The sequence below is a fragment of the Microcaecilia unicolor genome, chromosome 1 (assembly GCF_901765095.1).
Source record: "Microcaecilia unicolor chromosome 1, aMicUni1.1, whole genome shotgun sequence".
Lineage (NCBI taxonomy): Eukaryota > Metazoa > Chordata > Amphibia > Gymnophiona > Siphonopidae > Microcaecilia > Microcaecilia unicolor.
This window is the reverse complement of record NC_044031.1, coordinates 158,571,381-158,583,913: the sequence shown is the minus strand read 5'-3', so window position 1 is coordinate 158,583,913 and position 12,533 is coordinate 158,571,381. Positions and strand designations below refer to the sequence as shown.

At 40.8% G+C, this 12,533-nt stretch overlaps 1 protein-coding gene and 1 long non-coding RNA gene across 3 annotated transcripts in view; one reads left to right on the top strand and one right to left on the bottom strand.

Annotated features, from left to right (window-relative positions):
- The window catches only part of LOC115469231 (ATP-dependent translocase ABCB1-like), a 120,061-nt gene that overhangs the window by 76,081 nt on the left and 31,447 nt on the right, over positions 1-12,533 (bottom strand). Inside the window, exons 6-9 of one of the 2 annotated variants that reach the window (XM_030201681.1) lie at positions 9,901-9,967; positions 6,356-6,547; positions 2,963-3,134; positions 149-273 (exon numbers count right to left, since the gene is read on the bottom strand). In XM_030201681.1, the coding sequence (XP_030057541.1) occupies positions 149-273; positions 2,963-3,134; positions 6,356-6,547; positions 9,901-9,967 (556 nt within the window). The remainder of the gene's footprint in view (positions 1-148; positions 274-2,962; positions 3,135-6,355; positions 6,548-9,900; positions 9,968-12,533) is intronic. The other variant, XM_030201673.1, reaches the window with a different exon arrangement.
- On the top strand, positions 885-12,429 carry LOC115469245. Its single transcript, XR_003941976.1, has 3 exons — positions 885-897; positions 7,887-7,891; positions 12,350-12,429. It is a non-coding gene; the product is annotated as an uncharacterized LOC115469245 (long non-coding RNA).

Genomic DNA, 12,533 nt, shown 5'->3' with positions numbered 1-12,533 from the left:
AAAAAAACCCAAGTAGGCCACGTTTTTAACAATCTTCTCTTCAACGCATCTCGAGTTTCCTGCAATCCAGCTGTCAAAACAAGCCCTTATGACACTCCCATTTTCTAAGAGACAAAGTAAAAAGAGAAGGTTTGAATCCAAGACTCACTTTGCAATTGCTTTCTGTTGACCATTGAATGCTACCACAGTCCTTAATGCTGTCAGAACCTCTTCTGCCACAGCTCCTGCTTTAGCATAAGAAGTCAGCTCTGCAGTAGTCAGTGTGGCTAGAAGCTAGAAAGGAAAATTTAACATCATAACAAATTTCCTGATATTACACATTCTATCATATTTTTCCACAGGTTTTACCTAATTAAAAAAAAACAAAAACTTTCCTCATGTCTTTAAAACAGTTTATAAATTCCACCCAGACTGTAATAGTCCAAAAGTTGTTTTTACCAGTTTTATAATAGTCAATTAAAGGGTCAGTTAACCCATGACCATTTTGACAACCCAGAGGTAAAGAGCAACTGAATATCAAATGTTATTGGTAAGAATTTGGAGAGTTATTTGTAAAGGCTCCAAAATATATTTGGAGTGTGTAGGAGACAGAGCCCATTTATACTACCCATTCTTAGGTTGTGCTTCACTTCAATTTCCATCTTCAAGTGGCAGTTCATCCATCCAGACATGTGCCTTTGTATGTGCTTTCCTGGGGCCTCTACCACCAATAGATTTCAAGTAGCTAAAGCATAATGAGCAGACTTTCTTTTACTCTGCAACTCCCATTATGTCCTATGAGAGGAATCATTTTTTTTCCTTCATTTTGTTCTCCACCCATGGAAAAAAATCTGGAAATTTCTCAGGAGTGGTTTGATTTTTTCACTGGCATTATGCATGCTACAGGGCTGGTGCTGGGTGCCCACTCTATAAAAGATGAATGGGGGGAGAGATTCTATAAATGGCACCCAAAGTCTGGCGCCGAAAAGATCCACGCCAAGCTCCAACTCTATAGTGGTCACTTAGCTCAAAGCAACCTTTATAGAATAGCGGTTAGCATGGATTTCTATGCCCATCTTTGGGCCTGCTGAAACCTGGTGTAAATGCTGGTGCACAACCAATGGCAGTTGGGCACATAAATAAGTCTATTCTATAACACTGTACCTAAAGTTTTTGGAATGCCCCTGACCTGATTATGCTGAATTTAAGGGCTGGTTCGGAACACTTTGAGGGCAGATACTGAAACTCGAGAAAGGATAGGGGCAGGACTACAGATGGTAGACAGGACGCATAAGGACAAAGGAGGATGGTGGACATGGTGAGAGAAAAAAATGTCAAATGGAAAGAAGACACTCGATAAAACAGAAGACACTGGGACCAAAGCGAATAGAAAAACTAAATGATCAGACTGCAAAGGTAGAAAAAAGTATTTTATTCAGAATTTATTAATTGGAATATGTCAGCTTTTGGAAATGTACATCTGTGATATTTGCATGTAAGTTTCAATTTTTCTAGTATCGCTGCATGCTGAGTCTGACTTCTTGAGGTAACTTTCCAGTTCAGTATTTTGCCTTCATATCTGTTGTGTCATGTGTTTTTCATGTGTGATCAAGGTGCAGTATTCTGCTAGTGTGTAGTATTTGCAGCCCTTTTTGTTTTGTTTTTTCACTAGGTTGTGTACTGATGTTTTAGAGCCCGGTGTAATTACAGTGCTGCCTTTCCACACATAAGGTTGTAGCTCGTCCTGTCCTTGGAATTAGTGCTGTTATGGTTTGGTAAGGTTATGAGTGTGTTTTTGCACAAGTTTGTGTATAGTGTTTTGCAGTGGAGAGATTGTGTGTTGGCCTTACTGAGGTGGCACCAAAACATCAGAAAGGGTGTAGAGCCTAAATCATGACACTCTACCTCTTGAAGGATCTACATATGGTCATTAATAAAAGGAGCTCATTGTGAACACTATCCACCCTAAAAGGGTGTTTTGTGGCTCTACATGAGAATTGTGATATTATGATCTCTTGTTTCATATTGTTGACGGTCTGCATTTTCCGTATGGGTGGTATATTGGTGTATTAGGGTCTGCCCAGTGTAATATTTATGGTACAGTAAGGTTCTGAGTGTGCATAGTGTTTTGCAGTTGAGCGATTGTGGTTAAAATATGCTTTGAGCAACCACTTTATTCTTTGACATATGACACATATCTAATATCTAAATTTAATAAAAGGTATTAATTGTGACTATTTTATTTTTACTTTTTTTTTTCTGTGTGTTGTCAGACACACATGTTTTTGCTTTTTAAACTCAAAGGTTTCCTATGCTAGCATTGTACATATTTGAATTAGTTTTTCTGTACAAGTTTTGCTTGATTTTTATTTATTTGAAATAAAAAAAATGTTTAAACATATTTTGTCAACAAGGGGCTGGGCGGAGGTAGGTGGGGCAGGGCTATGTGGGACCGGGGGGGGGGGGGGGGGGGCACCGAACTGATCTGCACAGGGCCCTGCAATTGCTACGACCGGCCCTGATAAACCTTTTGGAAGAACTTTGAATTCTGTTTGTTTCTTGGAACATCCTCCACCCTGTTTGATGTTTATTCTGTAATCTATACATCCCATCCAAACTCCACCCATATGCAAAGCACACACTATCAAAAATTAGTGTGTACTTACAGACTCGCTTTTGGTGGGAAAGTGGTCGTTTATGTCATTCTTGCAGCCTAAATTTAGATGACTCCTTAAAGAATTACTTCTTCTAGGGCATCCAGAAGTGTGAAACCCAGTACAAGGTTTGCAAATATGAAGGGAGAGTAGTTATCTTTACTTCTGGATGGTATTTAGAAACTATATGAAAATGCAACCAAGTCACATGCATGTTGGTATGTATTTCAATGTCACTGATTTCTTTTATACTTTTAATCCAATGGGTGAAAATCTACATTGATTATATATGCTACTTCTCTATAAACATTTTTATTCTTTGTACTTACCTTTGACCAAATTGCTGCTGATAGAGCAAGAAGAGGACTGACGGACATGATCACCAAAGTAAGCTTCCAACCATATACAAATCCAATGATAATGCCAGCCACGAAGGTGGAAAAAAATTGTACAAATATACAAATCTTGTCTCCAAGACCATCATGTATGGTATTAATGTCACTAAGAGAAAAAGATAGTTATTCATTAATCCAGATCCTTAGTAGATATAAACAGGAAAAAAAAAACCTACACTCACACAGCAAGGAATATCATGATGCAATTGAGTTAGAGAACACATTCAATCCTCATTGGCTCATCTGAGAAAGTGAGAGAGATCACATGCTGATGAAGGGTGATGTTTAATGTCATGATATTTCAAAGCTTCCTCTTCCTGTATTGTTTTAAAGCAAAGACCAGATGATGTCTCACAGCAGAAAATTACTGCTGTCCCAGAAAGAGTTCTGTTCATCATTCTAGCATCTACTGGAAATATTGCTGTTATAACAATTAATGGAGTATATGAGTACATAAGTGTTGCCATACTGGGATAGACTGAAGGTCCATCAAGCCCAGTATCCTGTTTCCAACAGTGACCAGTCCAGGTCACAAGTATCTGGCAAGATCCCAGAACAGTACAATACATTTTATGCTGCTTATCCTAGAAATAAGCAGTGGATTTTCCCAAGTCCATTTTAATAATGGCTTATGGACTTTTCTTTTAGGAAGTTATCCAAACCTTTTTTAAACCCCGCTAAGTTAACTGCTTTTACCACATTCTCTGGCAACAAATTCCAGAGTTTAATTACACGTTGAGTGAAGAAATATTTTCATTGATTCATTTAAATGTACTATTTTGTAGCTTCACTGCGTGCCCCCTAGTCCTAGTAGTTTTGGAAAGAGTAAACAAGTGACTCATGTCTACCTGTTCCACTCCACTCATTATTTTATAGACCTCCATCATATCTCCCCTCAGCCATCTTTTCTCCAAGCTGAACAGCCCTAGCCATTTCAGCCTTTCCTCATAAGGAAGTCATCCCAGATATGAGCATTTTATATTGGACATGAAGAAATTAGAGTTCTACATTTTGTACATGTAAAGATCCTTACAGGATCTTATCTAGTCCTATATGTTCTTGCATTCTGGACCATACCTACTCAGTATAGAGACGGTACATACCATCTGGTTACACCATTGTTCTTCCTGGGATGGTTGCAATGGTACTGACTGTCCCTTTACAAGACAGATACCCCTAGTGAGAATGTGTGGTGGTTTTCTGGTGCTGGGGGTGGTGTAAGATTCCTCAGTGAAATGTGTGTACGTTAAGGTTCATTGCTTTCTTATGTTTTTGTGAATATCTAATGTGAAGTGAATGTGATAGGCCAGAGATTTTACCCACCCCTCTGGCTGCTGTTTGATAGAGGAGTGGAGCAGCTGCTTGACCATCAATTTGATAGGACAATGGAAGAAGAAGCCTCATTCAGGAAGGAGTGGGGAACTGCAGAAGAGGCACAGTGTAAAAGGTTATTCCTCTTTGGAAGAGTCTGTATGGAAATGAATCCCAGGAAGCAAAATTGTGTATGGAACCAGAAGGGAAAAGGGTTACCTCATACCCAAGGAGACCTTTTTCACCCTAAAAATGTGTACTGTGATGGGAGTAGGTTTGCCCCAGAACCCAAATTACCCCAAAAGACTAATTATTACTAAAGGGATCACAGACACAGATAGAAGCAGGGCATGGGGGTCTTAAAATGTTTAGGCAATGCTGTGCAAGCTCAGGACTGAAAAACTACTTCAGAACTATAAATATTTTGCACTTAAGCTTAGTAAAGAGAGTTGGAGGAAGCCACTTCAGTCTTCTGAAGAGACTTCTATGCCAGGGCCCTGAAGGGAAATCCCTTTTCCCCTGAGAGAACTTGCCCCATCAGAGAAGAGTGTGTGTGCTGAGAGCAAGACGAGGAGAGGACTAGGAAAGAGGGGCAATGCAGGCCTCTCTTTCAATAAGTATAATTTTGTAAGGCCGACTCCAGCAAAATGGGAAAAACATTCCCCTGCCCAAGCCTTCTCCTATCCCTGGACCCTCCTCTCTACCTACCAAACACCCAGTTGGTAATGAGGCAAGATCAATCCTCAGTTGCTGCTGCCTTGCTAGCACCATAATTCGTTATGGCACCAACTGGCCTGAGGTTTCCCTTTGCCTCTTATGAACACAAAAGCAAAACAGGTTTTATAGTTTCAATAAAAATTCTGAAACTAAAGAAAATTAGCTGTTGCTCACAATAGTTTCATTAGCTTGTTATGTTGTTTTCTTTGCATATGACTGTAAATCAGTGGATTATTAACTAACAATGTAGCGGTGTTTGTATCAGACTCCAAAAATTAAAGTAGACTCCAATAGCTAGTCAACAGGTCTGCTGAAATCAACAACATCAAAAATACAAGCACCTGTGCTACTATCAGCAAATTGAAAACTTATCCCTCCCCCACCACCAACTTACCCAGGAGGTGCCCTAACATAAGTGAGCTGTTAGTGCAGCAGACTTCAATCCTGGGGAACTGGATTCAATTCCCACTGCAGCTTCTTGTGACTCTGGGCAAGTTACTTAACCCTCCATTGCTCCAGGTACAAAAGTACCTGTATATACTATGTAAACCACTTTGAATGTAGTTGTAAAAAGCCACAGAAAGGTGGTATATCAAGTTCCCTTTCTTTACCCATTTGTTGGCATTGGTGGGGGTAACCAGGAAAAGTCCTGGTAAGGGAACTTGTGGAGAAGGGTAGAGCTGGGTGCTGATTAGCACGTGCAGGAAAATAAAAATTGCCACGCATCTATTTTGGATCTGAGACCTTACCACCAGCCATTGACTTAGTGGTAAGGTCTCTCGCGTTAACCATGCGGTAATCACCTATGTACGTCAAGTCAGATTTACTGCACGATTTTCACCATGCACCAGACAATTAAATATATTTTTGGGCACGTGTTAAAATGAAATTACTGCACAGGCCACTCGGTAGCCGGGTGGTAACTCCGAATTGGACTGTGTTGAGCGTGCATAGGTGCCTACATAAGTACATAAGTAATGCCACACAGGGAAAAGACCAAGGGTCCATCGAGCCCAGCATCCTGTCCACGACAGTGGCCAATCCAGGCTTAGTCAAAGGGCCCCTCAGAATGTGATCGGTATTACTTAAACTATATAGCATGTCAAATACTCATGTGACGCAGGCACACACAGATTGCTGTGGTTCATGTGATTTTTAAAAAATTCATGTAGCCCATACAAAGAGATTTATGACCCTGTGGCCCATTGCTGAAAAGAAACTTGGATGACCTTGTTGTATCAGCATGATCACTGTAGATTTTGATCACAGTAGAAAGTCATTGGTTAATAACATTCTTACTCTGTCAGTCTGGTGTTCAGAGTTCCAATCTGGTTTGTGTCAAACCAGGCCATCTCCTGGTGGAGGACTGCATAGAAAAATTTGTGACGGATTCTTTGAGTTTGTCTTGTAGCAGCGAGTAGAAATGTCCAGACTTGTATTGTACTTAATACAAATACACCACAACCGATTCCAACAAAGTAGTATGCAAACCTGTTTCAAAGAACAAAGGTTTATATAATCAACGGTGTGACTAAAAATAGGAGAGAAAATTGTTGCATAGACCATATTCATTGCTTCAAAATTTAAAATATGGAGAAGGACTATTTAGTTCTACACAGTTCAGACCATGATGACATGCAGCACTTTACAAGAAAAACATTAGAATTAGAAGCCAAAATAAGGTGATTGTAAAGTCATACAAGAAGAAACAATGCTCTACCCAAAAGCATGAAGTGTGATATACTGGACACATTAAGATGTATTATAATTATAGGAATTTTGTCAGGCTTATCATGGGATGAGAATGAGAAGCTTATAACGTCTGTAGCATCGAAGAGGCTTTAGGAGTCTAACAGGGCAATTCTGCAACAGGGTGCTTAGTATGAGCCAATTCTATAGGGGAAACAAAAGTGCCTACTTTCCTTTATAGAATATGGGCTTAACTAGTTATATAGGGCTCAATTCACTAATAGGCACTACAACTTAGGCATCCAAATTTGGGTGCTAATGCCAATTCTATAATGGCAATATTGTGTGTACTTGCCATTATAGAATACTAGTGTAAGTCTGCATGAGCATGAATGCCATGTCAATGGCTGGTGTAAATGTTCACACAAGTACTGGCAGTATGTTAAGACTATTTTAACTCTTCCCTATCCATATCTCTTCAGTACTCATGTCTGTTTTAATCATTCCCACAATAAATAACTCCCTAATCCTTTATTTGCCCTGTTTTTCTGTCTTGAATAGATTGTAACCTCTGTCGAGCAGAGCAGGTACTATCTCATATGTTCTGTGTGTACAACGTCGCTAAAGAGAAGATAAGTAGCAGTAGTAGAATTTTATAACTTGGCGCTTGGCACAACCCAGACCCACCCAGGCCTCTTTCACATCCATGCCCCCTTTTATTTGTATCCCACATTTTCCCACCTTTTTGCAGGCTCAATGTGGCTTACCACTAACGGCGTTAGCCGATTCCGGTCTGAACAAATACATGGTGTGAATGAATACAAGGTGAAATTGTGGTAGATAAGGTACAAGTATGGTAGGTACAATTGGGGGGAATTTAGGGAGGGAGGGAGGGGGAGGAGTCATATAATGTCCATTACGTCCTTTGGTTACATTGTGTCACAGATGTCCATGTATTTTTTATGTTGGGTCGGTGGGGTATGCTCTTTTGAACAGGTCTGTTTTTAGTGCTTTCTGGAATTTAAGGTGGTCTGGCATAGTTTTTACTATTTTTGGCAGTGCTTTCCATAGTTGTGTGCTTAAGTAGGAAAAGCTGGATGCATAAGTGGATTTGTATTTGAGTCCTTTGTTGCTTGGGTAGTGGAGGTTTAGGTATGATCGTGCAGATTTTGTGGTGTTTCTAATTGGCAGGTCAATAAGATCTGTCATGTATGCAGGTGCTTCACCGTAAATAATTTTATGAACAGTCATGCAGATTTTGAAGGTTATACGTCCTTTGATTGGTAGCCAATGCAGCTTTTCTCGGAGTGGTTTGGTGCTGTCAAAATGTGTTTTTCCAAATATAAGCCTGGCTGTTGTGTTTTGGACGGTCTGACGTTTTTTTATGATTTGATCTTTGCATCCCGCATAGATTCCATTACGGTAGTCTGCGTAGCTTAGTACCCTTGGAGTTGAGTGCCATTCAAATTAGGCACTATGGGCCAGATTGTATGTATGATGCCTGAAAAATCCACATGGAAAACATTTCTGCCTAAGCGTATTCTATAAGCAGCACCTAGATTTAGGTGTGGTATATAGAATACACATGGTTGATATCTCAGCGCCTAAAATTATGTGTCTCCATTTACACCAACAAAAACATGGCATAAATCCTGGCATGTAGATTTACGTACACTAGGCCATATTCTATAACTACACTTGTAAATATTGGAACGTCCATAAAATGCCCACTGAATATCTGCAGTTAGGTGCTTAAACTCTGTGCATTTATCTTTTCAGTTAATTTTTGAAAATAAAAATACACATGAAAAATATAGAAAGCCAAGACATTGGGATGTAGGAGGGGCCAGCATTTTTAGTAGACTGGTCCCCCAGACATCCCAAGAGAGCAATGGGGCACCCTAGGGGGTACTGCTGTGGAATTCTCCAAGGTATACATCTCACCATTGCTCCATTATCTTGTCTGCTGAGCACTCCAAAACCCATTACCCCAACTGTACACCGCTACAATATCTCTTATAGGTGAAGGAGGCACAGCTTCCACCACAAGTGTAACAGGTAGGGATGAGGTATGGGCCTAGATCCACCCTTCTACAGTGCACTGCACCCACCACTACACTACTTCAGGGACCTGTGTGCTGCTCTAACATCTGAGACTGTCATAGAGGCTGGTAAGTACTATTTTTATCCACATTTTTTGGGGGTGGGAGGGGGTCAGTGACCACTGGGGGAGAAAGAGCGTCATCCCTGATTTCCTCCAGTGGTCATCTGGTCATTTAGGGCACCTTTTTGTGCCTTATTCATTCTACAAACAGGTCTAGACCAAAATGTTTCAGTCCTAGATATTTTTGTTTTGTTCCATTATGGATGTTTTTGTTTTGTTCCATTATGGCTGCCAAACATCCAAAGTCTGACTTGGATGTGAAATTGAAAATACCCCTTCACGTATATTGAAGGATATGTGAGACAATTTGTGTGAAGAAAAGTTGCTGGTCAACTTTAGAACCACGGAAAGGGTCTGGTCATTAAAGGTTTGATGCTGGATCTGGTGCTCACAAATGGAGAAAGTGTTCCTAACGTCCAGGTGAATGCCTATTATGCGATAGTGAATATCACACAATATGGTTTGACATAAGAGCAAAAAATGGATTGCTGACACACAAGTCTCAAAGTAATAGATTTCAAACATGATGACTGTAGTGTTAGGGATGCCCTAAGCCCGCCCACTCCATGCCCCCTTGTGATTTGGATACACTGCAAATGAATTGCATTGATAAATGTCTGTAAAAAAAGGTTTTGAAAATATCGATTTGGATGATTTGAGAAACAATTTGTTCAAATGCTGCTTTATGACACCTGTTAGACGTTTTTCTCTTTCAAAAATGAGCCCCTATGCATAATAATTGGCCAGTAAACATTGGTTTTATTCTTTCTAAACATGAACAAGAAGAGGAATTTTCATAACACATTACCAGCATAAGTCAACAATGAAATAGTCAGCATATGAGTTTTCCGCAAGGCTTTGTTCTTAATAAGGGGTAAAGAAAACGCAAGAGAAAACAAGGAAAAAGAGCAGCAAAAAGACTCTGGAGCTTTGATGATAGAAATGGATAATTCTGATACAAGAGAACAAGAAAAAAAGCACAATTCCTTACTTTGTCATTTCACCTTCTATGTCTATATTTGGAATTACACATCCAGAACTAGGAACAGAGATGTTGGCTACAAAATGAAATAAAATAGAAACAGTTTAATGGTGACAAAGAACCATTTTTAAAGCCTTTTCTGCGCATAAAATAGTGATTTACGTCTGCAAATAGGTGCTCACAAATGACATGGCCAATACCCACCTAAAGCTATTCTTGTGCAGCCTGTACATGCAGAATTTTATGCAACGATTGGAGGTCTTTCCTAGGGCAGGGTTGGTGAGGGATTTGCATTTATGTACATATTTTGAAAATGCATTCAAATTAACTCTGATATTTTGTGCTTGCCAAAGAACAACTATATATGTCAGGGGCATGTTTACTAAAGTATGGTAAGGTTTTGCACTTACGACACCTTAAAGTACAAAAAAATTGTGGTAAGCGTAAAAGCTTGTGTGGTAAATATGAAGGGCTTGGCAGGCTCCTGCCCTGCATTTACCAAACAGGGAAGATACATATTGCAGGGTACCCACTGTATGTCTCTGCAGATAAGGTCCAATAAAACAAACAGGCAAGCAATCTGCAAGATCCAGAACAGCAAGAAATGGAGTAGACTCAAGGAGAAGCTGCCTGCTACTATGGTCTTGTGAGCTACTTTGTTTTTACCAGACAGATGAATATCTTTCATCACACCTGCTGGTGTATATTCAGCCCCTGATGCAGCCCTTTAAAGGGCAAAACATGGTCATGTTGGATGTGTAGAGAGTATATGTATACATTTGTGATGAATACATTTTGTTATCTTTGAATATGTTGGTCTGCTCCATTTATTGTTGTCTTGGTAGATAGTACAGGTGCACCCACACTTTCTGTTGAGGCAAGGAACAAAAACCTTCAGCGTGGCCAATAACAATGTTTTAAAGGAAAGCTCATCTGCGGCCCCTGATCATCCAGTACCCCCGATCCAGTTTCCCATCAGATCCCCCCCTCCCTTAATCAAGTCCCCACCATAGCTGACCCCCAGAGTCTCTCTCACCCTGAGTCTCCTGCTTCATTTACTGAAGTTATCCTTGGAAGCCCGCTGTAGGGTCCAGGAGCAGTTTCCCTCCTCTTCTGCTCCTTTCAGTGCTGGGGTTCAAAATGGCAGCTCTGAAGCCTAGTGGTAGTCTTGCAGTAGTGCTGCTAGGAATCTGGTTCTGGAAGGGGCAGGAACAGAGGTGGACCACTCCTGTAACCAACCATAGACTACCAAGGATAGCTTCAGCATTAGGGAGTGGGGGAAGGGTTCAATGGTCAGCTACGGGGGATCTTGATTGGGGGAGGGGGACTTGGATGGGGGGTCAGGGTGGTTTGGGGCCACAAAGGGATTTTATTTTACTTTGCTATGGGCAGCCACCATGCAACCCGACTACTGGTTGCATGGCTGCACTGGCTTGACAGCTAGCTTGCAATAACATACCATGCACCAGCAGTCTGTGCTGGCTACACCCTTTCTCAGCCCATAACCTGTCCCAATACTACCCTAACCTGTGCTAAGCAGCTGTCTAGGGACCTTTACCTTGCCAGCTGGTTTTAGTATATGGTAGCCATTTGTGCAGGTCCATGCTAATGTCTACTGCATGTTAATACCCACACTACATAGCACAGCTTCAGAATTATGCCTTTTAGTGTGTAAATTCCCAGGAATAAATTTCAAACTGGAAGTACATACATATTTTAATTTAGAAAATAATCCCAGGAAAAGTATACACTTAAATTTACATATGCCTTTTGGGCCAAAGAAATTTTCACAGTTAATTTAAGCATATATGATCTAATGGGTAACTGATCTAATGCTTTTGTTCTGACCTTCACATGCCTAAGTACCTTAGAAGACAGTCCTATCAACAAAAATAAGTCTTGGTCAGATCTCAGCTCCCGATTTGATATGTATGAGGAGATTTTATTCAGGAAATAAGAGAGACCTAATCCTCACGTGGTGATCGATAACAAATGCAGCCTCTTCAATGGAGGAGGGGAGGTCCTTTCTTTCTGAGACTCCCACCAAATCAAAAGCAAACTGAGGCAATTTGTATAACTTTTAGCTTAAGTGTACCCATGCTCTGCCATTTGTTAATCACATAAAAATTAGTCACTATCTGGTCAATATTCAAAATGATTTAACCAGCTGCCGACCAGTTATATCACTTCTTCGGGCATATCAGCTAATTCTCTGCAGCACTTAACAGGCTATTACCTCTGAAAATTAGCAGTTAGCGCCTAAGTAAAAACTAGCTATTTTGGGGGGCATTCTGGGGGCACAGTCAGCAACTAACCAGCCAGGGTGACTACATAAAAGGGACCAGATTAAAAAAAAAAAACAGTCCAATCTATACGCGACAACCCATAGCCCGTTAAAGGCTCCTTTTACTAAGTTGTGGCAAAAGGAAGCCAGCGCGTGATTTACACGAGCTCCGAGGCCCCCCTTTACCGCAACTGGTAAAAGGGAACTCTCGCTTTCCTACACGAAATGGCCAGGCAGCAAGTAAAGCACTTGCCGTGCTGCCAATTTGGGAGGGCACCCTTACCGTCACCCACTGAGGAGGAGGTCAGGGCTCCCGTGTTAACCCGGCTATAACCGGGCAGCGTGCGGCACTGCCCAA